Source organism: Phocoena sinus, chromosome 15 (assembly GCF_008692025.1).
Source record: "Phocoena sinus isolate mPhoSin1 chromosome 15, mPhoSin1.pri, whole genome shotgun sequence".
NCBI lineage: Eukaryota > Metazoa > Chordata > Mammalia > Artiodactyla > Phocoenidae > Phocoena > Phocoena sinus.
In genome coordinates this window covers 14,477,542-14,505,073 of record NC_045777.1, presented here as the reverse complement: position 1 = coordinate 14,505,073, position 27,532 = coordinate 14,477,542, and the positions used below count along the sequence as shown (strand labels likewise).

General features: G+C 49.1%; 1 protein-coding gene across 15 annotated transcripts in view; it reads right to left on the bottom strand.

The window, feature by feature from the left end:
- The window catches only part of ELMO2 (engulfment and cell motility 2), a 38,427-nt gene extending 13,410 nt beyond the window's left edge, over positions 1 to 25,017 (bottom strand). For 2 of the 15 annotated variants that reach the window (XM_032604248.1, XM_032604250.1), the window contains exons 1-9: positions 24,939 to 24,995; positions 13,776 to 13,899; positions 13,373 to 13,413; positions 12,836 to 12,908; positions 12,411 to 12,461; positions 8,626 to 8,807; positions 6,982 to 7,081; positions 5,719 to 5,870; positions 3,139 to 3,217 (exon numbers count right to left, since the gene is read on the bottom strand). Coding sequence is in view for 9 of the 15 variants with exons in the window: in XM_032604237.1 (XP_032460128.1) it covers positions 3,139 to 3,217; positions 5,719 to 5,870; positions 6,982 to 7,081; positions 8,626 to 8,807; positions 12,411 to 12,461; positions 12,836 to 12,908; positions 13,373 to 13,413; positions 13,776 to 13,853 (756 nt within the window). In the remaining 6 variants the exon portion in view is untranslated. Of the gene's footprint in view, positions 1 to 3,138; positions 3,218 to 3,397; positions 3,457 to 5,718; positions 6,847 to 6,981; positions 7,082 to 8,625; positions 8,808 to 9,911; positions 12,462 to 12,835; positions 12,909 to 13,372; positions 13,414 to 13,775; positions 13,900 to 17,706; positions 17,797 to 24,938 lie in introns of all 15 variants that reach the window. The other 13 variants (XM_032604247.1, XM_032604237.1, XM_032604251.1 and 10 more) reach the window with 13 other exon arrangements.
- Between the last annotated feature and the right edge of the window lie 2,515 nt (positions 25,018 to 27,532).

The following is a 27,532-nucleotide window of genomic DNA, read 5'->3' as shown; positions in this document are numbered from 1 at the left end:
TGACAACTATCAAGAGGAAGGTGAGGTCATAGCTCTGGGGCTTTTTCCCTTAATTTTTTTCCTTTAAAATGAAAAGTGGGCAAATGAAAAAAAATTCACAGACCTTCAAATACGTATTTTATACTCTGAAAAATTCCCATACATTTTCTTTCATGAGTATACATTAATGCAAACAGGGTTTCCTTTCCCAATGGTACAATCAACCGTGTCATCTTCAAAGAGGGACAAAGGCTGCTTCAGGACGAGACACTTGTGTTACAAGGATGCCAGGAGATGGACAACAAGCACAGGCCACAGAGCAGCACGATGGTTCCCAAGCCACATGCACCATCCCAGGCCAGAACCACTGCCAAGGCTGGGAGGGACTCTAATGGAACACTGACTCCAAACCGAGCAAGAGGGCTTGGGCTCCGGCATCCTCCTCCACTGTCCCCCCCCCCGCCCCCCAGCCCAGCACCACGCCAGCAGACGGAGCTGGGGTGGGATGTTCTGAAACAGTAGGTGGTCTATGATTCACTTCTGATCAGTTTAGAGAACAAGGTGTTGGGTGCTTTGGAGTGATTTTTCACAACAGGGTCACCTTTTTTATTTATTTGGTTCAGATTTTGACAGTAACACTTTATTTATTTAGCTCACTCAGGAAATAAAGTATCCTACGTTAAGTCAATCTTCCAGGGAATGAAGCTTTAAGGGTCCTCTCAGAACTGTTATTTTGACCATTCTTATGCTAATCTTCTAAAAATATATACACTTCCTGTATTTCTGAAGAGACTACGATGATTATAATAATTTAATCACTGCCAAGGACTTGGCTTCATCAGGAACAAAAAAACACATCAGTTATTATTCTGTGTTGTGACACTGTAATACCCTATGGGGCTTCTGAAATGTGGAGCTATTTTCCCCTAAACAAAATGGTCCCAGATTACTATGCTTTTAATTTTTCTGACAGCTTTTCATAGTTCTTCCGTCTCTTCCTTCCAATGTCAGCTACCACTTCTTACAATGTTAATTAGTTTGACTTCCCTTCCTGAACTGCTGCCTTAATTTAATTTCATAGATAATTCTAAATCAACGGGCCTTAGGGAGCTGTCACACCTCTCCTATGGGGCAATATCCGTGAGTGTTGTCATTTTTCTCAGAGCTGGAAGGCCTTTGTCTCTCGCTTCTAGATTTCTAGCCAAATTCCAATGGCTGACGCTGTCAGGAATATTAACTTTTACTTTGCGTCCCCTGAGCACACACTGACTGGCAAAGGAGGAAGGTGGACTAGAAACTTCTCTGGTAGCTATGGGAGGCCAACGCACGATTAAATCTTGCTGTCCACAACTCACAAAGTTGGTAACTGACAGTGGTCTGCTGCTGGAATATAAAGGCCTGCAACCAAAGGCTTCTCTGCGGTGCCGGGGGAAGCACTCATCCTTTTTCATATCCTCATAGAGCTGACCTCTTTGAGCTCCCTCTAATCCTCTAAGAAACCCTCCCTCTAAGAAACGAGTATCCAAATTCCCTTCTGTCAACTGTCTAAAGCTTTTCCAATTCCTAGGATCTAGAAAGCGTCCAAAAGGGCATGGATTTACCTTTACTCCTGGCTACAGCAAGCTGGAATGTGATGCATCTGGCATCGTCTAGATGAAAGTCACAGGCTATTTCTGAATCTGATCTTCCTGGCTGAACCACAGACCCATGTGAAGGCAGGTTACAAAGGAGAGACTGGGCCACATTCCCCAGGGCAGGCGTCCCCTTAATCCTTTATGCGACTCTGATCCGTGGTACTTCACTAAGTGTCCTGACAAATGAGATTTACAGCACACAACCTTTTCCTGTGTCTTGGAGCTCCCTGAACAACTAGATCAGATCATGAGATTCTCACCCAGCTTCAACCTCCCCACCTGGAAAAGAGCGGGGGCCCTTTCCATATGGCAGTGCTACTTACAGTGACAGGGAGGTCTAGAGGATTAAGATGCTTGTCCTGCCGGCAGAAAGCAAAAAGCACAGAGAGAAGCAGATGGAAGAATGAGCTTTCAGCTTACATTCAAAACAGGACTAGGGAGGAAGAGATGAACAGAGCCAGCCATCCAAGAAAGACAAGGACAGACAGAACCACAGACGCTCCTGGTCCTCCCACCAGAATCTTCCAGGAACTTGGTACACAATCCCACAGGAATTACAATTTACTGAGCCCACGGTATTGACCGAGAATTACAAAGTCCTGCTTTTGTACATCACTTGGGCTTTGACCAGAGAAATCTAGAACAGTCGTGTTGGAAGGGCTCAGAGCGATCTTTAATCTGGCCCTTGCATTTTACAGAAAGGGAAACGGAGACCCAGGGGGGTTAGAGCACTTGCCCAGCAGTGGCAGGAAAAGTACTCGGCCTCGGACCCTGGCCTCCTAGGTCAGCCCTTGCTCCACTGCCCAGCTGATCCCTGGTTTCCTCACTTGTAAAAGATGGCTTTTTCTCATGACATCCTTATGAAGTGAATGGGGCAGATGTTGTTACTCCCACATTATAGGTGAGGAAACTGGGGTTTAGAGAAGCAGAGCGATTTGCATCATGTCACACAGCTGATTGATAGGGAAGAAAAAAGTTTAGAACCTGGATCAGAGGATCTTTATACGTGAAACTTCAAGCTAAGTCCCTCCACTCTTGCTTCCTTAAGCAAGGATTGCGTTTGTTTCTGTCTCCTGGGACCCGGCAGGGAGGCCCAGCGGGTCTCCTCTCCCTGCTCCCTGATGCTCTAACCCAGGGGTAGTCGCAGTAAGGCCAAATGAGGCCTGTTGCCTGTTTGTGTCTAGAAGGTCTTATGGAAAGACAGCCACACCCACCTGTCTGCCTACTGTTTGAGGCTGCTTTGGCTACAGCGGCAAGGTTGAATAGTTGCCACGTAGACCACAAGGGCCACCAGGCAGAAAAATATTTACTCGTTCTTGAGGGGAAATAGTTTGCAGGCCCCTGCCCTGACCTAGGACCCAGCTGGTTTCCCTCCTAGTTCTTCCCCAGGTCTTCCTTAGCAAAGCCACTCAGACGGGCTCTGGCTGCAGAGGGCCAGGAGGAGGGACTCTTGGGAAAATGAGTGGGTGGATAAGTCTTCTCTTGGGAGAGCCCAGATGAAAAGCTTGAAAAGGCCACCACAGACCTGTCGCTTGTCCTCAGGAGCCTTCAGAAAAAGTGCGTTAATCAGTGCAATGGCGTAGGTCTGAATCTCCTGGTTGGAGCTGTGTCAACGGAGAAAGAAGGCAGAGAGAGGTTAGGAGACTGACCAGCAGGACGATCCTTAGAGATGGTTTAAAACAATCACTCACACACTGTAATCAAATAATAATCAGAGGCTTAGCCTCAAAAGCTTAAAAGTGGGCAGACTCCCTGACCCAGCAATTCTACTAACAGGAATTTACCCAAAGATAGTCATCAGAGAGCTGTGCATGAGTTACTGGCAAGGTGTTTCATCCAAGTACTATAAAAAAAATCAAGAACAGTAAATAATGCAAATGTCCACAGTAGCGACTCTGTTCATATATATTCAAATCCTAAGCACTCATTAAAAATGCTGTTTTAGCATAAAGGTTCTTTGCCTGGGGTTAGGGATGGGCTTAGAGTGTCTGGGAACCCTAGAAATGGTGCAGCCATTATTCCTTGTAGCTGGCTGACTATGTGATATTTTTTTCCAGGGAGGTGAGAGTCCATAACTGTTACTGGATTTTCAAAGGCATATGGGGTGAAAAAAAAAAAAAAAATATATATATATATATATATATTTATTTTTTAATGTTTGGCCAGGCCTCACTGCTTGCGGGATCTTAATTCCCCGACCAGGGATCGAACCCGCACCCTTGGCAGTGGAAGCATGGAGTCCTAACCACTAGACTGGCACGGAATTCCTGCACAAGAAGATTTAGAACTACCCTATCAGAAGGTTCTTTGACATGGAAAATGTTCAGTAACTATTACTCCATAAAAAAAGTCAAGGCACGCATAGCATGTACAGTAAGATTCCAACTTTCTTAAAAGTATGCATAGAAAAAAACCCCAGTGGCACAGTCATTTTACTGTTAACAGTGGTTATGTCTGGAGGGGGGATAATGGGCAAATGATTTCCTTTTTGTGCTTTTCTGTATTTTCAAAGTCTCTGACTATGAACTTATTTTATTTTAAACAAATAAAATAACTACAACGCTTCTCTGGAATCTTGTAATCCTGGCACTTGACAAGAGCTCTCCACCTGCCACGTCATAAGTGCATTCTGTGGCTCTTTCCAGAGGGGCTGCTGGGTGTCCTGGCTGGCCGGGGGCATCTTGGAGGTCTGGTGGAGGCTACTAATTGTCCCTCAGCCCAGCAGCAGAGGACATGACTTCTGGGGACAGCAATGGGCTGAAAGTGTTCATAGACTGACCCCTAAGAAATGCCACGCTCCTCTAGCATCTCTAAGGAGGTAACTGGTTCATTCCCAATTCAGAAACAAAGAAATAGAGGTAACTCTGAGGTCAGGAAAATCAGAACTCTCCACCTGGAATTTACAATGTCCCCCTGACTTCAATCAACCTCTTTGGCTTTTGGGCATGAAAACAGAGGCTGAAGAATTCCTTAGAGAAGTGACAAGGAGAAGTCAGAGCTGTAAATCTCCTTGTGCTTCCTTTTTACTTGGACTAGTGGGAAGGTACAGGCTGAGAGCATAGCTGAGTGAAGACAAGGCTGCTATAATCAACCAAGTCTGGGAGCTCTGGCTTCCCCTGGAACTGGCAGGGCGTTCTGTCAATGTCCCATATGCTGGAAGGGAGCGAGGGTTAGGAAGGAATCAGCAGTGTCCCCATCCTTGTTTTGGGAAGTCCAGTCCCCTTAAATTGTGTGGAATGGTTGAAAGGGAAGTATAAGGAATGGGGAGGAGACAAACAGTGCTCCAAAGGCTTTATCTGTCTTTGGCTTTTGTTTATTATCTGTTAAATGTTTTAGGATGTGATAAGCTTCTTAAAAAACAAACAAAAGCAAAAAACAAAAAAACCTCCTCGATTTATTGGATACCTATCCTGTGCTGGCCCCTATGCTGGACCTTTTATCTTCTTTGATCCTCACAAGTCTGAGAGGTGGGGATGATTAACCTCAGTCTAGAGGCGAGGAAATTTAGGCCAGAAGAGATTAGGTAATTTGCTGAGGGCAGAGACCTAGTTTGCAGTAGATCCTGGATTGGAATTCACATCCTATACAATACTTCTTGCTACCCCCAACAGCATACTGTTAGTTCGGCAAGAGTTCTTTCAACAAATGCTAATTGAGCTTCTACTTAAATCAAAACAAGGGATACAAAAATGATCGGCCCCTGTTCCCAGAGAGCTCAAAGTTTAAAATGGGAGGCAGATAATAAAAATACAGTATTTTATATAAATATGATTATCATAGGTACAAACAGAAACTATTTGGCCCACAGAGGAGAAAGCATCTAATTCTGTCTGGTACCATGGTGGTACAGGAAGATTGGGAAAAACTTCACATTATCCTGAGAGGCAAGGAGAGTTACAGAGGATTTCAAGCGGGAGCATGACATGACCAGGTCTGAATTACGGGAGGAATTCTGGCAGTAGTGTGGAAGAGGTGATGAGTGAATGAACAAGCAGATCAGCATCTCAGAGTACAAGCAAAGCAGTAGGATTGGAAGACTTAAACAGAGTAAGAGGGGAGAAGAGAATAGGCAGGGAAGGGAGGCTGGGGCAGGGTCTCTACTTACACCTGGAGGTGAGAGATGAGCTGTCCCACAGTGATTTCCTCTGCGATCTTCTGGTACAGACTCTGGCTGTTCAAGACCATGCTCTCCAGGATGGCCAGGGACCTCTGCAGGATTGACACGTCCACCATGGGCTGGCTCACGTACCCTGCGATCTAAAGCCAGAGAGGGCAAGTCAGTTAGGAAGCTCAGGGCCCGAGAGCTGAAGGCTTAGGTTTCGGACGCCCGCCGCCCCCAGACTCTCCTCTTAGGTGTGCTGCCCACATTTGGACAGTTGTCCCCAGGTGGATGACGGTATCTGCTATGTTGGCCAATGTGCCAGGGAGTCCCTAGGCATGGATAACTCAATTTCAAATTACAGCATCCACTCAACTATGTTTCGTTAAACCTAAGGGCTTAATCTTTTGTTTTCAAAATAAGGGTTCAGGCATGAAAAAGCCAAGGGTAAAAAGCAGAGGGTTTTACTGATGCTGGGATCTCATTTGCTCTCCATGTACTGTACTCCGGACATACATTTTGTCCCTATACACACGCAGAACAGCAGACTCGGGGACATAGAAAGGACCTCAAAGTCTTCTAATCTAATCCCTTTTCTCAATCCCCATTATAACATCTTTGACACATGGTCATTTCACTTGTGCCTAAGTATCTCCAGCACTGGGAAGTTCTCAATGTCCCAAGCCAATGACAGGTGTAATTCTAGGTCAGCAGATACAGCATTCATTGGTTTTAGTTCAGTTTTCTGAGGTGATACTGCCCCTTCTTCTAGAAGAAAGGAGGATAAAACTAGAAGCATCTTCTCCCCCCCGCCACTGAGTTCATCTGACAATCAAACAGTCTACCTTGCAGATTTGTAAACAGAAGGCAGATTAATAAATAGAAGGCAAATGAAATGAACGTTTTTTGTTTTTTTTTTAATCCAAAGAGGAGGCAGGGCTCAGGAAGCAGGTCAGAAGACTTAGGGATGGTATTGGCTGGCTGGCTGGCTGGCTGCACGCTATCCCGAGTCTCACTGACAATCCAATTCCACTTTGGCCATAATCAGTTCCGGGAGTCCAGTTCCATCTTCTCAGTGCAGGCCCTGCGAGTGTAACAAAGTACACCTTCCAGGAGCCACAGGAAGGCCGGAGCCTGAGGATGAAAAACCTGGCCTCGGGGATAGAACGCCGACCCTCGCTGGAGCAGCTGTGTTGCCCGCACCTCCCCTCAAAGCCTAGAGAACAACTGGCGACGGAGGGAGGAAAGACGGAATGTTGGAGGCCTCACCTGCTTAATGAAGGTGATTGAAACCATGTCCCAGGAGACAATGCCATGGTCCATGAGCTCTAAGAAGGCAGTCAGGGTGAATGCCAGCATCTCACTGTAGCTGAGACATGTGCAAAACACACACAAAACAATACAAAGATTCAGAACTGGGGAGCACAGGTGTGAAGGCAGCCACAATAGGGACGGATTTCAACGTAAGCACCACCTGAGAAATCAGCGAACGCCACTGTGAGCCAGCGCCTGGCACACACCTAAGCTAGGTGTGGAGCAGATTCTTCCCTGGAATCACCAAAGGAAAGGCTTCTGGGTTTGGCCTTGTCAAATCCCAGCACTTGGTGGGGTACCCAAGGGAGCTTACGTCCCAGGTTCACTTTTAGGCTGGGAGGCGGCAGAGCACAGGAGAAAGAGGATGAACTCTGGCCATGGGTTCAACTACTTACTAACTGTGCAAATTTTATCTGTTCAAACTTCTATTTCTTTCTCTGTGAAACTGAGTTCCTCTCACAGCGTTAACCTCACGGCATTGTGGTGAGGGCAGGGTGACAGTGCATGCGAAACCCTACCACAGAGCTGACAGAGAATGAGGGCTGAAATGTTTTCTCCCCTCTGTCTCTGCTCTGTATACACGCGAACCTTTATACATCTGTACAGTGCTCTATAATTTACAAACTATATTTCCATTTGCAAAGCATGTTCTGACCCATTCTCATCCACAGTACTCCTCATGACAATATGGCAAGGGAGGTATCGCCTCCACTTTAAAGAGGAGACGAAGGCCAGTCCAACCCCGCACTCCCGGGAGACTGCGGAACGTCCGGGTCAGTGCTGATGGCAGCCAAAGGCTTCGAGATTTCCGTGCAGCCGGAGAATCCAAGACTTAAAACAAATACCCAAGACTAGCTGCTCGGTTTGGCTAAAAATTTCAGTAGCTGATCCATCAACTCAAAGGTTTCTGACTCCCTCTCTGCCAGCTTAGGTTCTGTGGGCTTAGAAGACAAACTAAACATCTGTTTACTCACTGCTGATAATGGCATGGCAGTTTCCCGCCACGTTCACCTTGGCACTGGAGTACCACAAAGCCACTTGCAGTGCGTTGCAAAGTTCCGGACGCCTCCCTGCCCCCATGAAAATGGGTGACAGGGAGACAGTGGATGGGTGGGGATACGCCCCGGTAAACACAGAGGAGGGCCCTTGCGTGTCTCTGTATAAGGAGCCTGTGTGTGGAGTGGGGAGGTGACTGGAGAGGGAGGGACGCAGGGGTGTGGTTAAGAACAGACACACAGACACCTGTTCTACTTGCTAATGGACAGTCTGCTAACTTCCATCAGGCCGGTCATTTTCCGGAAATAATTTCAGCCGTGAGCTGACCTCTCTCTTGACTTCTAGAGCCCCGACTTTCACGTCACTCAGCATAGTACTGTTTTGTACCGTCACTGAATTTGTGAGAGCCCAACTAGACTACAAGATTCAGGACCACAATAGTGAATTATACCCCTCTGTGTGGACCCTGGTGCTGGGCACGCTGCTCTGTATGCAGAAGGAGCTCAATAAGCTCATTTGACTCAATGGAAATGAGCATAGGATGCCCTGCGGAGTGTCGTAAATCTCTCGAGAGCTCCCAAACGAGACCTCAGCAACACTCACTGGGATAAGAGCTTGGTTCCACTTTCCACAAGCCGCGTCAGCACAACAATGCCATCCATGTTGATGAACTCGGTGGCGAAGGTCACGTCCGCAGAGAGCTTGGCCAGCTCCTTCATGGCGTCCAGCCGGGTCTCCATGTTGGATGACTGGGTCCTCTCCATCAGCTGGCGTGCGGCCCGGGACTGCGGGACCAGGGACAAGACACATGCCATCTGCTCCCTGTGGCAGGTTACTGCTCTGTGAATAGCTCACAGGGGCCCTTCTGTGGACTCCCAAGCCCGAGACAGAAGTAGCTCTTCACACTGCTTCAGATTTGCTAAATACATGTTTATTGCATCAATCAGGGAATCACCAGTACGATGAGACCGGTCTGCAGTTATGTGTATCCTTTCTGTACCACTCTGGTCTATGGAATAAAACAATTCCCACCGAGGGAATACAAGAGAGATCTGGGAGATGACAATCCGCTAACTATGGCAAGTCACAAAGAAACAGATATTAGTTCAATATCAGAGTTTTTCTTTTTTTTTTTAATTGTAGTTGATTTACAACGTTTTGTTAGTTTCTGGTGTACAGCAGTGTTATACACATATATGCATGTCTGTGTGTGTGTGTGTGTGTGTATGTATATTTTCTTCTTCATATTCTTTTCCATCACGGTTTATTACAGGATTATTGAATATAGTTCCCTGTGCTATACAGTAGGACCTTGTTGTTTGCCTATTTTATATATGGTAGTGTGTATCTGCTATCCCACACTCCTAATGTATCCCTCCCCCACCCCCTTAGCCTTTGGTAACCATAGGAGTTTTCTATTGATATTAACTAAAGCCGTCAGACAGTGGAAGAGGTTGTCTCTTGAATACTGGGCTCTCGGTCACTGGAAGCAATCAAGGAAAACTGGACAGGCACCTGTACAAAGTGCTATGGAAGGGGTTCCTACAGTGGGTGGAGAATGAGATCTGATGACCTCTAAGGACCCTTTCAATCTGAAACTGTGATAAGCCTGATGTGTTTTTTTCACTTTCCCTCAGAGTCCGCATCATTGTTCCTCAAAGTGCTAGCCCTGGGGAAACTAAGAATACCAAGGGGCTAGAAGCAGCTAATTTCAAAACGGCTTTTTGAAAATGACGGCTGGTGACAGAGCCTCCCCCGAGCACGTGAACCTTTCCCATGGGAGCACCTGCATCCTTCCTGAGACTGCGGCTGACGCCCCTCCTCTCATGTTCACTGGTCTTTCCTGTTGCTGAACTTACTCACTCTATAGTCCGTGCCTCACAGCTTACCGTTCCATCATTCTCTATCTCTCGTGTGTTACTTTAATATTCTCGGTTGGAATGGAAGAATCTGGAGAGCACAAGCGCCCCGGGGGTCTTCGTTTTTCTTCCAGTGCTAAGCAAGCGACGGAGCCCAGGTACCGCTGCTGCAGAGGAGTCGGGCCTACCCACGTCTCTCCCCTTTAACGGCACGCTGCTCGCGAGGACACAGAAACCCTCCCTCACCTCCACGGTGAGGGACGTGTGCGCTGCGAGAAAAGGTCACAGGACGGAACGATTTGAAGAGCGCTGGTCTGCATCACACTGAGAGCCTTCCAACTCCAAACGTCAGTTCTCCTCCCGGGACAGCATTTCCGGGCCAACTCCTGCGCCTCCTGCTTCTGGGAAAGTCAGCTACGCTGCGCGCGAGGCCCGTAAAATGCTTCGGCACTTCTGTAAAAGCGCGCAGCTCCCAGGCCATCACGTTAAATTAGCCGAGCTTGGGGAGGAGAGATGAAGTCCTTAGGACGAGCAGAGCTGAGGAGCAGGGCAGGAGCAGGCAGTGCCAAGAACACTGGCCTGGGGTCGCCCAGACCTGGGTTTGAGAGGCAGCTGCGCCGCGTTCTGAGCTGTCGACAACTGGTAGGTTATTTAGTCTCTCCGAGTCTCAGTTTCCTGGTCTGAAAAATGGGGCTATCAAGAGTACGCATCTCATGGGGTTTGTCGAGATTAAGTGATACCATATATGGAAAGTATTCGGCAAAATCCAGGCGCTCAGCCAATGTAGCTGCTATTACTCCACACCTCCCTTCCTTTCAGATGGACCAGCCTGTCACCTCACCAAGAGAACAGGGGCCAGCATGCCCTCCGTTTTCCGGCAGCCCTTCTACAGACCTACCTATGCTACCCCCGTATCACTGGTCCTGCTCCAGGCTGAGCCGTCAGGGCAAATCCCTCCCCTGGGCTGTGGGCCTCCCCTGTCCTGTGGGCAGCAAGGTCCTGCCCCTGTCACTCACCCCCCCTTTCCCGCACTGGCAACCGTCCTCTCTTGCATCTTAACGTATTTTCAAGGACACATAAAAAACTGCAACAGAAGTTAACAACCGTGAAGGGTCAGAGGAGGTGGACAGCTGGGTAGGTGAGGGACAGGAGTGGGAGAAGACCTTTCACTGTATCTTTGTCAAACTCTTTTGATTTTAACACACGTGAATGTTCCACCTCTTTTTTTTTTTTTTTTTTTTTTGCGGTACGCAGGCCTCTCACTGCTGTGGTCTCTCCTGTTGCAGAGCACAGGCTCCGGACGCGCAGGCTCAGCGGCCACGGCTCACGGGCCCAGCCGCTCCGCGGCATGTGGGATCTTCCCGGACCTGGGCAAGAACCCGTGTCCCCTGCATCAGCAGGCGGACTCTCAACCACTGCGCCACCAGGGAAGTCCTCCACCTCTTTTTAAAAGGCGTATCTTTTCAACTCCGTATCCCCAAGCTACTACCTTCTCTATCTACTTCCTTTTAAACCAAGCTTCCCGATAACATGGCGAACACAAGGTCCTCGCTCTGTCACCTCTTAAACTCAACCCACTGCGATCTGGCTGCCACCCAGCTGCCCCAGCAACTGGCTGACCTCCCAGATCAACGGATTGCTCTTCTGTCCTCAGTTTACCTTCTCTCTGCTCACTGCAGACCAACCCATCCTCCATCCGGACACTCTCCCTGCCCTCAGCTCCTAAGCCATTTCTAGCGCCTGTTTTCTTTCTACCCTTGTGGGTGCCTCCTTAGTCACCCGGAAGGGCTGCTCTTGCAGGAATCAGGGGGCCAGCCTGCATTCTCGCACGGCTTCCACAGCCAGTGTATTGCCTTCTTCGCCAAGTTCACCTGCAAACACTTTTCCTGCCCATCATTTCATCGCCACGGCCACGGCCTTCATGGGCTGTCGACACTGCTCATCAGCTTCTTGAAGATTCCTCCTACCATCAACCTTCCTTTTTCAAGCCCATCTTCCACACTGTCACTAAAGTGATCTTCATAAAATATGAACCTAAGCATAACATAGCTTCCTGCTTAAAATCTTTCAGCGTCCCCACAATAATGATCTTTCCCTTCTGGATAAAGTCCGACCCATAAGCAGGCCGCCAAGGAACCTTTCACTGGCTTCTGGTCGATGGCTACAGGCCCTCGGCCACCCATCACTCCCGCCTCCCCTAAACAAAGCACATCTCTCCTTTTCTTCTTTCTTCAGATGCTTCTTGCTTATCCTTCACATCTGAGCCAAGTGTCCCCCTTCTCTGGAAGGGCTTTCTGGGAATTCTCAGTCTGAGTTAGGTGGACCCTTTTCTGAGTTCCCTAAGCAACCTTCTTTCAGGACCCTTGAGAGAGGCCTTATATTTGTTTGTTTATTCCCAACCAGGCTGTGAGAGCAAAGATTGACTTTTTAACCCCCAAGTCTTACTTTCTAGAACAGAGTCTGGCCCATGGTAGGTGCTCACAGACGCTTGTCAAATAAAGGAATTCCTAAGGAAAGCCGAATACCTACCGGGGAGATAGCCAGCTGTAAGATAGTCCCATTCTTAATGTCACTGCGAGTCTGGGTAGCAAAGAGAAAAAAAGAGTAGCTAAGATAAAATATTAAAATTGTGCAAGCAAGTTGAATCAACAAGAACTTTCTGTCATTTTTAAAGTAGCTGTAACTGAGACTCTTCAGTCAGGGCCTCCTCTCCTGCTTGTTTCTTGGCAAAGAATTTCTAAGATCCTTTTCAAGCGCCTCTCAGGAAGCAGAAGCCACATTTTTCCAGCCACCAGAGGAGGACAAGGGCTGATGCTCCCTGATCTGCCCAGGAAGCAGCTCTTGACCCAGGAAGTGGAAGCTCCCTGGATGTAAGGAGGGCAAACAGCGCCGGCCCCCGGGGTGGCTCATTCCAGAGCAAGACCTGTGTTAGTTTGGCTTCTCCCTGTACTAACCTGTTCGGTGATGTAGAGCTGGGGACCGTCTGCATAACGGAGGGTGTAATACTCCGGGTTTGGCAGTGACCACCTATGTAAGAGAAAAACAGTACAGCCTGTGTGGCCATGCCTGTGGGCCTGTCTAGAAGCTGCAAATAAATAATTTTCACCAGAGTTGACTGAGGGATTGGGCGGTCTGTTTGATGTACAGGGGAAAAAACCCCAAAGCTTTGGGTTGAGATGTTGAACAGTAACCTCCTCAGCCTCTGTAAAGATTGGTACCACAAAAGGCGGCACGTATAATTCAGCACAGGTCTCAGATCCCACCAGGACCTCAGGTGGGGCATTCCTGGGCTTAAAGGAAAAACTAAAGATTGACAGGTCTTAGGGACATCCCCACCAGCTATACTTTCTTTGTAAGACAACGATCCGCAAAAGCCCCGGACTGGGGACCCGACTAACTGCAGATCCTCGGGCAGAATTCCTTTCAAGGTCTGGCAATGCTCCTCTGTTTTTAGCCTGTCACCATACAAAACAGGGGCAGTTTCAACTTACCCATCACAAACTTCCTTGATGATGGATGCCAGGGGCCGTTTCTGAGAGAGAGAGAGAGAGAGAGAGAGATAGAGAGAGAGAGAGAGAGAGAGAGAGAGAGAGAGAGAGAGAGAGATCCTTCACCAGGAGCCACAGCCTGCTAGTACCAACGTCCTGATGAGAGGGTCGGTCAGGCAGGGTCATCCTGAGGCCTGAGCACGGGCTTCTTCTCTGAAAGCTTTTCTTGAAGAGGAAGCCTCTCCCAGGCCATGGTGACCAGCCTTCCACAGGGTGGGACAGGGCTTGGCTTCCCTTTTGCTGGTCTTACTCCTAATGCCAGTGGTCCCCGCCCCTAAAGACATCCCCACCACGCACTCCCTGGGTCCTTCCCCTTGCATCACCGCTGCTCCCTTCCAGAGCTTACCTGGTCGATTTCGAGGAGCTGAGCGTTAGCACCTGGCCACTCGATGGCCACTTTGACGATGTCTGATGGTGGTGGCATCGTTCTCAATGGGCCCTGCTTCTCCAAGACACACAGACACAGCTGCCTGGGGAAAAGAATCAGAAAAAAGGAAAAAGTCAGAGTTTACCTTCATTTTTCACTCTTGTTATACATTTTGGAAAATCAGAAGACAGAGAATGTCCAAAGAAACATGTAGAACTTCTTGGTTTGAATTCTTCTAGATCATACCACAACCTTTCCTTGGACATTTTGTCTCTTTGGATTAAATCAGCAAGTAGAAAAGGGACAAACCTATCTACCAACTGCAGATAAGCCAGCTGCAAGATCTGCCAATGTGACACTTCAGGTGAAGGGCCAGGAGGACCCCGGAGTAGAGAATATTTACTGCAAAGTCCTGTCCTGGGATCTTGAGAGGGAGAAGCTTATGCCCTGAGACTGATAAGGACAGACACAGCCTTTCCTCGGCTGAGCAGTTAGCTGAAGCAGCCAGCCTGCTCTGCTCTGCAGTCATCCGGGAAGATTCCAGAGTCAGCAGGGCCTGGCCACATGCTCTGTTGCTTCCTCCCTACTTATTGCTGCCACTCCTCCCCCCGCAAAGGGACACAATGCGGAGCCTCCACCGTGTGGGATGACACAGACTTCAGAAAATGGAGAAGAGAAGCGGGACAGGAAATGCTATTTTAGTCCCAATTGCCAAAGGCAAGAGCTGCTGAGAGCAAAAGTATAGGGAGGTGAGGACCCTCATACAAAGGCCCAACTATCGGAGGACAAGGCTTCAGAAGTACTTCTGACCCACTGCTCTCCAAAATAAAGGAAAATAAATCATTTTGAACAAGTCTGGAAGATGGGCCCACATGACTGGTATCCTAGGCAACTCTGTGAGCTTAGTGGTGTTCCAGGCAGTAGCTAAAGCATTCTCTCCAAGGTCTGATGAGGGGAAGTCACCCCGCTGATGGATTATTTCAATGTGTGTTTATACTCCATGCCTGCAGCTTCAGGAGCGGCCTCTCTCTTCACGAAAGAGGCCTTTCTCCTGCACCCCCAGGTTTAGCCACTTGCCCACAATCCACGCCTCACTAATGGAGACCACCCGCCTCTCCTGGAACATGCGGCATAGCTGTGCTGAGCTGGTGTTTGTGGAGGCCATCAATTTTTCAGCCCAAACCAGCTGTTACTTCTCACAGCCTTGTAAGTACTAACCTCTTTGGTGACAGGGGTACAAGTCCCTTCCCCTACAAACCCACAAGTCTCAGAAAGAGGGAAGCTTTCCCGGCCATTTCCTGACCAGGACGGGGTGCTTCAGAAGTCGACTGTCAAAAATACCAGCACTTCCAGAACATGGCAGCACAGAAGAGATGGTTTTCAATGTGCCATCACTTATTCTGTTGAGTCCTCCAAGCAGCCTCATGAAGTAGGCAGTACAGGATTACCTCCATTTGAAGACAACAAAACTGAAACTCAGTGTGGTCAAGGTGCCCAATTCACCCAGCTTACAAGCAGTGAAGGTGACAGAACATGGAGTTGACTTTGGCCAGTGCTACCCACCCCCACCTCCGGCTGAGCTAGCCTGAATTTCTGCTCACTGCAACTAAATCAAGCCTAAAGGTGAAGTGCGCCGGTCTCACGGCCCTGAGAGCTTCCACAGCTTCTGCAGCTCCAGGTAGAATTTCTCACATGTAATTTTTATGTGCCTAGACACACAACAAACCTCTGAAAAGAAACGGGCCCATCAGAAGAAGTCCTGGTTGAGATGCTCTGCTCCAGTGACACAGCAAAGCAGGGGTGGTACCGTGAATCTCAGGATGCCTAGGGCAGGAGTCCCTATCCTTATCTAAATCTGCCATAATTAGGAGGTACGACTGTACAGTTGTGAGATCGTTTTTTTTGACTGAGATACAATCTACAAATAATAAAATGCAGAGCTTATGTGTATATATGTATGTATATATATAAATATATATACAAAATAGAAATACACATACCGTCCTGTAACCACCACCCAAAACAAGACACTGAACATTTTCACACCCCCAGAATTCCCTCCTACCTCCTTCCAGTCAACCCCGCACCTGCCAGCCCTCCCAGAGGCAACTTGTTTCTGATTTCCAACACCATGGATTTGTTCTGCCTGCTTTTGTACTTCATATATGTGGAAATGCACAATATACAATATGGCCTTTAAGACCATTTGTTATTTAGTTTAGTTTCTTCTTCTTCTTAAAATAAGTAGGCAGTGTAGGTGCAAGAGGAAGAGCGCTGGGCTGGGAAGATTTTCCCTGCTGAAGCATCTGGATTCAGAGCCAGAGGACTCGGGACCTAGTCACAGCTCCAACACTGAGTGTCTGGGTGATGTACACATGTCCCTCTCCAAAAGAAGTTACACCCTTATTTCAGTGGTGCTGCTAAGAAACAAATCATGTTTTTTGGAACTCCTTTCTGTTTGTTTCTGTTTGTTTCTGGTTTTTTTCTGTGCGTGGCATGTGGGATCTTAGTTCCCTGACCAGGGATTGAACCCGCGTCCCCTGCATTGGAAGAGCAGAGTCTTAACCACAGGACTGTCAGGGAAGTCCCTAGAACTCCTTTCTGGATACTGTCTTTGGAGATAAACAAAGCTAAAGTTCATTATTTTACAGTTCCACTTTACTGGGACACCACATGGCATTTCCTAGGTTGATTATCTCTCTTTTTAAAAATATTTATTTATTTTCCTTATTTTTTTTTGGCTGTATCAGGTCTTAGTTGCAGCACACAGATCTTTTCGTTAGGGTGCGCAGTCTGCTCGGGTTTCGCTCCAGTTGTGACACACGGGCTCCAGGGCGTGTGGGCTCTGTAGTTTGTGGCAGGCGGGCTCTCTCGTTGAGGCACATGAGCTCAGTAGTTGTGGCGCGCAGGCTTAGTTGCCCCACAGCATGTGGGATCTTAGTTCCCCAACCAGGGATGGAACCCACGTCCCCTGCATTGGAAGGCAGATTCTTTACCACTGGATCACCAGGGAAGTCCCTATCTCTTTCTTTATTAAAGTCAGCCCTGAGTGATTCTTGTATGTTCCAAAAATTCATATCCATTTTAAAGCACGGGGATTTGCAACCACCAGGACTATTCCAGAGATACTATAAGCCCCGATTCTCCGTGACTTTGCCCTTTCCCAATATGCCCAGGCAGCCCATGTGTCCTGGCACTCTCGCCACCCATGCCACAGCCAACAGGACCGAGGTGAACACTCAACCTTAGCTGGACTAATCCAATTCTCTCTCTTGAGCTTAAAGACACAGACTAAAGGAGATGGATGACAATGGGCCCTGGAGCAGAAAGGTCACAGTCAGCCTCAGAGCAGGTACCGCGGCAGGCCAAAGATACCAAGAAGCAAAAACCAAGAGCCTTGCAGAGGAAGCTATTCAGCAAGAAGAATCCAGAAATGTGTGGGTGAGTGGAGGCCAGAAACCAGAAACCACAAAGTCCCAGAAAGAGGTGGAAAAAGCCTGTGTCTGAAGACTTTCCAGACTCCATGGCTACACCTCCTACAGTTGGGGTACCTGAAGTTCCCCTGTTTCCTGCCAATAAAACTCCTTTCAATTAAACTAGCCTGCATTTCTACTCATTGCAACTAAAAAGCCTAAGCCTAAGGGTGACCCCCCAGGTTTGAAGGAGCTCTAAATGGAGGGCTGAAGAGACAGCAGCCTAACAGGCACAAGATGACAGCACTGAGCAGGCCCTTGGTTAACACTGGCTGAAATAATGAAGAGCAAAACCCACTTAGATAAGTCTGGTTTGTTTAAAACAGTTCAGTTTTGTGGTGACTTTATGGCAAGTCATCCTGTATGTAACAGTAATGTGCAGACAGCCTCTTTACATTTGATCACACGTCTGTAGCATTATTACCGCTGATGCTCACCCGAACCCTGGAAGTCATCCCATTGTAGATGAGGCAACTGAAGTTCACATGGGATGAGAAACGTATCTTCCACATGTCTCCTTCCCACCTCTTCCCCACAAAAAAAGAAAGAAAGAAATCACATCAGTACTGGGTCTCAGGACTGGGTGTTGGCTCTCTTCCCTCTACTTCCTTTGCTAAGGATGATGACATTAGCTAACATTTACCCAGTGCTGGGACACTGTTCTAAGGGCTTTACACATATTAATTCATTTAATCCACACAGCAGCCCTGTGTGATGTATCATCCTGGTTTTATAGACAAGAAATAGAGGGACTTCCCTGGTGGCACAGTGGTTAAGAATCTGCCTGCCAATGCAGGGTACGTGGGTTCGATCCCTGGCCCAGGAAGATCCCACATGCCGCGGAGCAACTAAGCCCGTGCACCACAACTACTGAGCCTGCGCCCTAGAGCCCGCATGCCGCAACTACTAAGCCCGCGTGCCACAACTACTGAAGCCCGCGTGCCTAGAGCCTGTGCTCCGCAACAAGAGAAGCCACTGCAATAAGCCCGCGCACTGCAACGAAGAGTAGCCCCCGCTCGTCGCAACTAGAGAAAGCCTGCGCACAGCAACAAAGACCCAACAAAGCCATAAATAAATAAAATTTTAAAAAGAAATAGAGGCGCAGAAAAATTAAGTACTGTGCTCAGTGTCACACAGCTAGTAAGCGGCACGGCCAGAATCTGACCCCAGCCAGTCTGGCTGTTTGAAAGCCACGTGAAAGCAGGTGGCACGGTTCCCACAGCAGGCGCTCAGTGGAGGATCTGGGTTCCCTGGACCTTTAGATGAAGCACACCGGGCTCAGAGACCAACGACAAGAGCTCACCATTGTGACAGATAACGGAGCCCACTGTCTAAAGAAGGTGACCCCCACTCCCCTGTGTGGTGCTCAGCCCTTCAGTCTAGCCAGACCTTCCTGGACTACTTGCTGTTTCTATACGGCAGCCCATGTTCCTCCTCCTCCTCTGTATCTTTGCATTTCTTTCCTTCCTTCGACTGTCAGGAAAGCTCATATGCAAGCTTCAGAGCCCCACTCAGATGTCACTTCCTCTCTGTACCAGTCTTAGTTCCTCATGCCACCCCCATTTCTCTAGCAAAGTGAAACAGGACGGGCCCGTGTTCTTGTGGCATTCTGTCCACAGCTCTGTGACGGCTCCTGTCCCACCCCATTATAGTTTTATATTCCCACAGCTCTCTCCTCCCCCGGGGCAAGGCCAACCCTGCAGCTTCATCGGCTGGCACAGCGCCTGACACACGGTTACGGTTCCATGAGCATCTGCTCAAATCCAACAGCTCTGACTTCCTCAGCTCCTACAAACCAGGGCCGGCTTCACATGGCAGTGGACGGGCAGGAAGCACTCTGGTTGTGTGTTCCCTCCTCGACCCACCACCTTCCAACTCCACAGCATTTTCACTGTTTTCACATCTAACATTAGGACGTGTCTCACTGGAAAATCAGATTTAGCACCCCGACTCTAGTTAAAAGATGGGGGAAAACATCCCTCCGCTTTTCTCCCTATGGAAACGTTGGGAGATAGGAGACTAGAAGAATACTATTCTCCAGGTAACAGTCCCCAGATAAAGGATCTCCTTGTGGGGAGCCCTTTCAGCTCTCGTTTGCTCACTCTTTTCATTTTCACTTTAGAAAGGAAGTGGGAATTAGGTCGAAGCAATTCAGTAACATTGCAAAATTCTCAGGGTTATAAATAGCCTCTTGCTCTACCATTCAGCGTCACTATAGAGTTCAAGAGCAAACAGCCAAGATGAGGGAGCGGTGGTTCCACATCCAGGCCCAGGAGGCGAAGAAGTAATCAACCCCTTCTGATTAAAGGACTCTGCATCCCACCCTCCCACCCCCTTTCAAGTATTACAGATATAAAGATGATTGGGAAAGCTCTAAATGTCACCAAACAGGAGAGAGGCACACACTGATCTGGGGAAGATAATTCTATACTCTAAGGCAGGAAAATGAAAGCCCAGGTTTTCAAAGGCAAAGTCGGGGAAACAAGAGAAAAACAGGACCTTCCGTGTCTCCAATGAGTGTTCTTTAAGTGGCTTCTGGAAGGTGTGCTTATAAAATCAGCACAGTTACAAAAGGCCCCACAAAGCTCCATCAATCAATCACCCCTGCAAGGACGGCTCCAGGGAGATGGATTCTGAGAGCCCAGCGGAAAGGAAGTGAAAGACAATCCCTCCCCATTAGTAAGGAATTCAGATGGAGGAAGGCCAGAAGGCTCCAGCTCCGCACTCTCCCCCCCTCATTCCTTTAAGGATAAGGATTGACGGGTGCTTTTGTTCAGCTCTTTTGCTTCTGATTCGGTGGGGGAGGCATGGGTGAGTTTGGTTTATGTTTCCTGCAAGAGAAAGCACTGCTCCAGGAAGGCAACCAGAGGTCAAACCCTCTTTCTAATCGAGAGCACAATCTCAACAGAGGCTTCTCCCTCTGAAATCTTCTGCAGTGAGAAGTGACTTAACTTCCCTTAGTTCGGACCCCTGAATGAGGGTGAGACTCTAAGGTACAGGGAGGGAAACTGGGTTCGAAGAGTCAGGTCCTGACATTTACTGCTAGAAACACGGAGATGGACCATCATACCAATGGCAGCTGAGATTTCTCCCTTCCGTTGAAATGTGTTGGACACAAGACTCACCCAAACACGTAGTTAAAAGCCACTAACTTAGAGCCACAAGGGCAGTGAGGAAGGGCGTGGGAACAGGGTAACTGTCTGGGCTTCTTCTCACGTAACACCTACCCTAAGAAGCACTCAGCTCTCCTCTTCGGTTTAGAAACCTTCTGCAAGGTCCCTATCCTTGCAGAACTGAGCTTAGACTCCGCAGGAGAGCACCAGCTCCTTCCAGGCCCACCACGGCCTTCAGACCGCCCTCGCAGATACTCCGAATGTCACAGCAGACCACCTTGTTCCCCCAAACATCAGGCTCTTCTAAGTCTTACTGGGGCCTCTGCCATTACTCCCTCCACCTGGTCCAGCTGCCAAACTTCTACTCGAGCTTCAGGGCCCAGCTCAGTCACTCTTCTGTGTGGCCTTCCTGGTCCTCTCCCCTCAGACAAAATGAACTGCGCCCTCATCCGCCCTCCCGTCTTTTACACACACTGTCACAATCCCACTGATTCATAACTGTCTATGTGCAGCCTTTCCTCGTGCTATTCAGAGTGTGATCTGCACTCCAGCACCACCGATGTTGCCTGGGAGCCTGTAACACAGAATCACCCACTCCAGCCCAGACCCCCTGAATCAGAACCTGCCTTCAAACAAGATGCCCAGGTGCAGACTCTACACCAGTGGGCCTCAGCTCTGGCTGTGCCTCATCCGTGCCCAACCCAGGTCACTGCAAACCACCCCCCAGCCCCCACCCCCAGGTGAATCTAACGGGAAGCCAGGGCTGGGAGCCACAGCTCAGGGGCTGTTAGCTGAGGGCAGGGACTCACCAAGTCCGCATCTACTCCCCTGCCCACCGTGCCTGGCACACAGCTGTGCCCACAGAATTCCACACCAAAAATACCCTCCAGGATGCCCCTAGACCTGACCGCCTCTAAAAGAGAACAGAAACTCTAATAGACAGAGGACGAGCCATTGCCTAGAACTCCACAAGGCCCTACAGTCATCGAGGTGGACGTAGAAGGGGTCTGTGTTTCCAGTCCACTTGCCTCAGTTTCTGGAACTGAAACAGAAACTGAAGTGGAAAACACAGATGAACCAGAAGTACTGTCTGCCTTCACGGGACCGCGGCTGCCGCGGGAAGGCAGAGCCTGTGTGGGCACGGGGTGCGCGGGGCTGAGAAGCCCTGGGTTATGACTGAAACCCCGGGCTGGGGGCCCGACTCCTTCAATACTGACCCCAACCACACAGCATTGTTCTCACTGCAAAACCAGGCCAAGCCTCTCATTTTACAAATAAGGGAACTGAGGTCCAGAGAAGCTGGCAAGGCCACACCAGCAGTCAGGAACCAAAGAAGGCCTCGGCGCTTCCTTCTGGGTTAGTCCTGCCCCTGCAGCACAGGAGACCTGACTGCCCAGCTCTGCCATGAGCACAAGCCTCTTCGGACTTCAGGTCCTGATATGCATGAGGAGGTCTCGTCCAACCTTGACCTTCTAGCGAGGCAGAGTAACTTAACGAGGTAAGGAGCTTGTGTTCTGGAGTGGAACAGACCTAGGTTTGGATCCCAGTTCTAAGAATTTCCTTATCTGTTAAATGGGGATTCGCATCAACCCTACTCCATAAAGTTGCTGTGAACATTGGGTGGGATAATATACGTAAATCATTTAAGCATAATACCTGACACAGAGTAAGCAGAATTCCAACAGTGTGAACTTGAAGAAGTTGCAAAAGCACTGTAGCCATGTTTCCCTGGCATAAAAAAGCCCTGCCTGCCAGGCTTTAGTATACTGATGACAGACTGAGAGAACATATGTGAAGGCAATCGGGGAGGAAAATCAATATAAAATTCTTCTTCTTATTATTTTTCTCCTAGCAGAAGAACCTTGGAGAGCTTCATAGTCAGTTCCAGAGCGTGGCCTATACAATGCCTGGCACATAACAGGTGCTCAACAAATCTTTTCTAGTGACTCAATCAAAACCAGTATGTCTAATGGGTTTACAAACTCTGGCTGCTTAAGCAGTCAGACGGGTAAGTAAATACGCCAAGCAGCATCTATGTGGGAACTGTAGCCAACTACGAAGTACCCCCCTACCCCTGCAGAGGAATCCAAATCCGCACTTGGAAACACATTACCCAGCGTGGCCTAGACAGCCACTGCAGCCTCTGCACACCACTGTCTCCGGTTCTTCATCACACCGCCCGGTGTCCTGCACCTCATCTAATCATTCTGTGGTCTGGTCTGGTCTTTCCAAGTACCCAGTAGGCGTCCTGAAGATGAGGGCTGTGATCTATACTCCCCAGCCACCCTAAATGGCCTAGAACAGTGCTGGCCTCACGGGAGTGGGGACTTCAACTCAGTGAGCAACTGTTGAATTGAACAGCCAGACTGTTGACTCAGGCCCTGTACAAGATGCTGTGGCCTGGGTACATTTTTCTACCCAGGTGCTGGGACCAGGCTGAGTTGGTGCTGAATGTGCTGAGCTCCGGTGACTGGATCAAGAAGCACTGGCCTTGCAGGATTTTTCTTCCACTGCATCAAACCCACTTGTTCCTGAGCCACCTAGGCAGGTGGTACTGATGCACCCAGACACACTGTCTCTTCATGGATGAAACCGAATATGCAGACACCCACAGGTGCCATTGTTTTCTAGAAGTTTAGCCCCCACTTCCTGCACCCCCAGACTCCCCTGACACCTCCTCGAGGCAGCATAGGGTACAGAAGGACCAAACTCCACATGAACAGATGGAGGTCCTGGTCCTCACCTTGCCTCCTCCCCTCACAAAGTTTAGGATGGTTGCTGGCAGGCAACATAACTTCTAGGAGCTTCATTACGTTTACTAGTAAAATGCAGACAACAATAATTTATCTCAAAAGGTTAAAGGCAATTAAATGCCACAGGTATGTAAAGCTTCTAGCACTGCTCGCCCCTTCGTGTGGCTATTGAGCACCTGTAATGTGTTTACCATGGGCTGAGATGGGCTCTAAGTGTAGAACACAGGCCAGATTTCAAGGGCTTAGTACACACACAGAAATGTGAAATATTAATAATGCTTTTAACACTGAGTATATGTCAAAAGAATATCATTCTGGAATCTATTAGGTTAAGTAAAATATATTACAAAACGTAATGTCGCTTGTTTCTTTTTGCTTTCTTAATGTGGTTACTAAAAATTTTGTAACAACAGATATTGCATTATCTTTCCATCGGACAGCATTATTCTAGCACAGAGCCTGGCACAGTTTTTGTGTAGGACATCAGAGACGACTCACACCTTGTTCCTCCTACCAGAGCCAAGTCCTCCATTCATTTAGTACATATTTACAGTGCCTGGCTCTGGGCAAGATGCTGGTGATACAAGGAGCAAAAGCAGACACTATCTTTTTCCTTGTGGACCTTATTATCTGGTGGGAACAGACAGACATGAATATTTTCATAAATAAATGTAAAACCGCAGCTCTTCAAGTGTTGTGAAGGAGAAGTACAGAGGGTGATGAAAGTGGGGAATTCACTGGGTGGGGGAATCCAGGACCAGGGACTTCTCCTGGGGAAGTGATACTTGAGTGGAGATTTCAAAGATAAAGGGGAGTTGACAGGAATAAGTCAGGCGGGGAAGATAAGCCCAGGGAGCAGGAAGGCTGAGGGTGAAGACCCTGAGTTGGGCCAGGGCTTGGTATGTAAAAGGAACACGAAAAGACCAGTGTGACAAGAGAATTGGGCAAGAGGGGTTAGTAGACTGAGACTAGGGAGGAGAGGTCGGTGGGATTCCATCTCCAGGGCTTGGGTGAGGATCTGGGGCTGGCCCTGCGGGAGGTGGAAGCCAGCCAGTTACAAGCAACCGAGCGTCCGGATCTGATCTGTATTTTGAAAAGATCCCTCTGACCACGGTGCGAAGCCCGCTGGGGAGCGGCGCAAGAGCCTGTGTGCAGATCGGTTATGGACACTGCATCAATCCAGGTAAGAGGCGAGAGATGCCTGAACTGAGGAGGAAGCGGCGGAGATGCAAGTAGACGGTCTGGGGGGGTCACTGAGCCGGCCGGATCGACGGGGCGGGGTGATGAGCAGTGTCTGTGTGTGTAGGAGGGGGTGGCGATGTCAAGGGAGACTCCGAGGCTTCGGATGGGTGCCACCCAGCCCCAAACACTCTTTGGGCTCCTATCGAGCCCTCTCCCATCTGGTCCCTCTCCCGTACCCTCCCTCCCCGCACCGTCTCGTCTCGCCCCCGGGTTTCATCCTCCCACCCTCCTCCTCCCCTACCCCGCGACCCCTACCCGGCCCAGCCCCCGCTCCTCTAGGCCTGGTCCGCCCTCTTCCCCACCCGTCGTCGACCCTTCTGGGTCGGAGACCCAGTGACCCTCTGGCCTGGCGGACCCACTTGGGCCGCAACCCCTCAGGGGCTTGTCGAACCTGCGCGGTGCATCCCAGGCCGGCCCTCTCCAGGCCCCCAGGCCCCTGGGCAGAAGCAGGCCGCAGCCCTCCGCCTACTTCCCGGCCCGGTCTCTCCGCCCCGCGTCCCTCGGGCCAGGGCCCTCCCCGCGGCCTGGCGCGCCCCGACCCCCGGCGCGTCCCACACTCACCAGAGAGCCGACCTAGGCCCAGCTCCCGCGCCCAGGTCTCTCAGCCGCCGCTCCACTAGCCTCCGCCGGCCCCGCCTTCTCGGGGCCCCGCCCCACGCAGGCCGACCCGGGCTCCTATTGCTCCATTTCACCGTCACGCTGAACTCTCCTTCTTCAATTGGGTTGGTTGCCTGTCACTCAAAAGAGGGCGGGACCAGCTGCCGGGGCTGGGAGCGAGGAGCCGCCGGTCCCCGCCCTGCTAGCGGAGGCCTCTTAAAGACACAGGCTGTCTCCCCCGCCGCGGGCTATGGGTTTTGGAAGAATGGGATTTCTCAGCAAACGCAAGAGGCTGCATTTCTTTCCCCCCATCCCCCCATCCCTCCCCGAAACTTTTCTTTTGGCACAGCCCGTGTTCCTTGTGATAAATCAGAGGTTTTGAGGGCTCAGATGTCCTCTGGTGGCACTCAGCCCCGTGCCCAGCACGCATGTAACGCACTCAACAGTGGGATAACTGTGGTTTGGAGAACTGAGTGGGAGGTGACAGTCGTGTCAGAGGCTTCGAGCAGCCGCGGCTGCTCACCACCGAGCCGGAGCTAATTATACCGGCACCCAGGGCTGACGGTGGGCGCGGAGCAGAGGCAGAGGGGTACAGCTCAGCTGTACTGTTGGTAGGGACCCGTGGGAGGTGGTATTCGTCACTGCACCTGCAGATCGGAACAAGGCTGGGCACTGCGCCAGCGCCTCACTCGTGCCACGTCCCTTTACACTCACAGCCACTCTGATGTAGGTGTTATGTGGGTCCCCTGATCGTACAACTAGTGATGGGCAGAGCAAGAGGCCAGCCTGTGCTTGTTTGATTCTAAAGTCTATGCTCTAACCATTTTGTCTCACAGATCCTTACAACCACCCCGAGGGGTGGGTATTTTGTTGTCCGTTTTATAGATGCTCAAGGGAGAGACTCAATAATGAAACTGATACTCAGCAAAGACACTAAATAACGACTGCCATTTATATAGCACTTCACTGTCTGAAAAGCATCTGAAAAGCAGTTTTACATATATTGTTTCATTTGATCCTCAAAACATCTTGGAACTGAAGATGGTATTTATTAGTCCTCTTTTACTGGTGAATACAACGATGCTCACGGAGGTTGAGGCTTAGTAATAGCTAACATCACTACAGCCCTTGCAGAAGTCACCAGCAAACTTTCCATAAATATCCAGATAGTGAATGCTTTTCGCTATACAGTCTCTGTCAAAACTGTTCAGCTGTGCTGTTGTAGTGTGAAAGCAGCCACAGACAATGTAAACCCATGAGGGTGACTGTGTTCCAATGCAGCTTTATTTACAAAATAAATAGGCGTTGGCCTGTGGCTGTAAGTTGCCCACCCCCAGTCTACAGTGCTTTGTTTACCAAAACCTTTTACAGACCATTGCTTTGTGGAACCCTCACAGCAACATTGTTATTATTCATACTCTTCTTTTTAATTATTAATGAATTATTACTGTTTTTTAAAAATAAATAAATTTATTTATTTATTTATTGGCTGCGATGGGTCTCGGTTGCTGCGTGCAGTCTTTCTCTAGTTGCGGCGAGCAGGGGCTACTCTTCGTTGTGGTGCATGGGCTTCTCATTGTGGTGGCTTCTCTTGTTGTGGAGCATGGGCTTCAGTAGTTGTGGCGCTCAGGCTTTGCTGCTCCATGGAATGTGGGATCTTTCTGGACCAGGGCTCGAACCCGTGTCCCCTGCATTGGCAGGCGGATTCTCCACTGTGCCACCAGGGAAGCCCGAATTATTATTGTTGATGATGTTATCATCCTCATCATTTTGCAAAGAAAAATCAAAGGCTTCGCAAGGTTAAGGAGTATACCTGAGGTCAACTTAGGAACTAGAACTCAGGTCCAGCTTTCCTCATTCCCAATTTCATCTTCTGACTACAAAACTGGGTTGTGAGAAGGCATGAGAGTTCCACCTTCGTCTAGCAGATCTTTTTCCTGCCCCATTGCAAGATGACAGGCCAAGTTCATTTTACCTTTCCCAGGCTCCAGGGGTAACTCCTGGAATTCCCCTCTTCGGGAATATTCTCCCACTTCTTCCTGCCTTCCCCATTTACTGCAGCCCATAAACACCTCTCCCTCCCTGAACCCCCAAGGGCTTATACCCAGCAACCTTTTATATTTTTATCACTTTTTAAAAACTTTTTATTTTACATTGGAGTATAGTTCATTAACAATGTTGTGTTAGTTTCAGGTGTACAGAAAAGTGATTCAGTTATACATATGCATGTGTCTATTCTTTTTCAAATTCTTTTCCCATTTAGGTTGTTACATAAGATTGAGCAGAATTCCCTGTGCTATACAATAGGTCCTTGCTGGTTATCTATTTTAAATATAGCAGTGTGTACATGTCAATCCCAAACTCTCTAACTCTCCCCCCCGCCACCTCCCCTGGTAACCATAAGTTCGTTCTCTAGTCTGTGAGTATGTTTCCCCAGCAGCCTTTTATTACTAAGAATAGAATCTGCTGGAAAATAGGCTCCACGTGGGCAATGACTTCCGTGGAGTCTGCTAGCTGTCCGCCAAAACCCCTTCTCCCAGCCTTGTGACGATGATAAT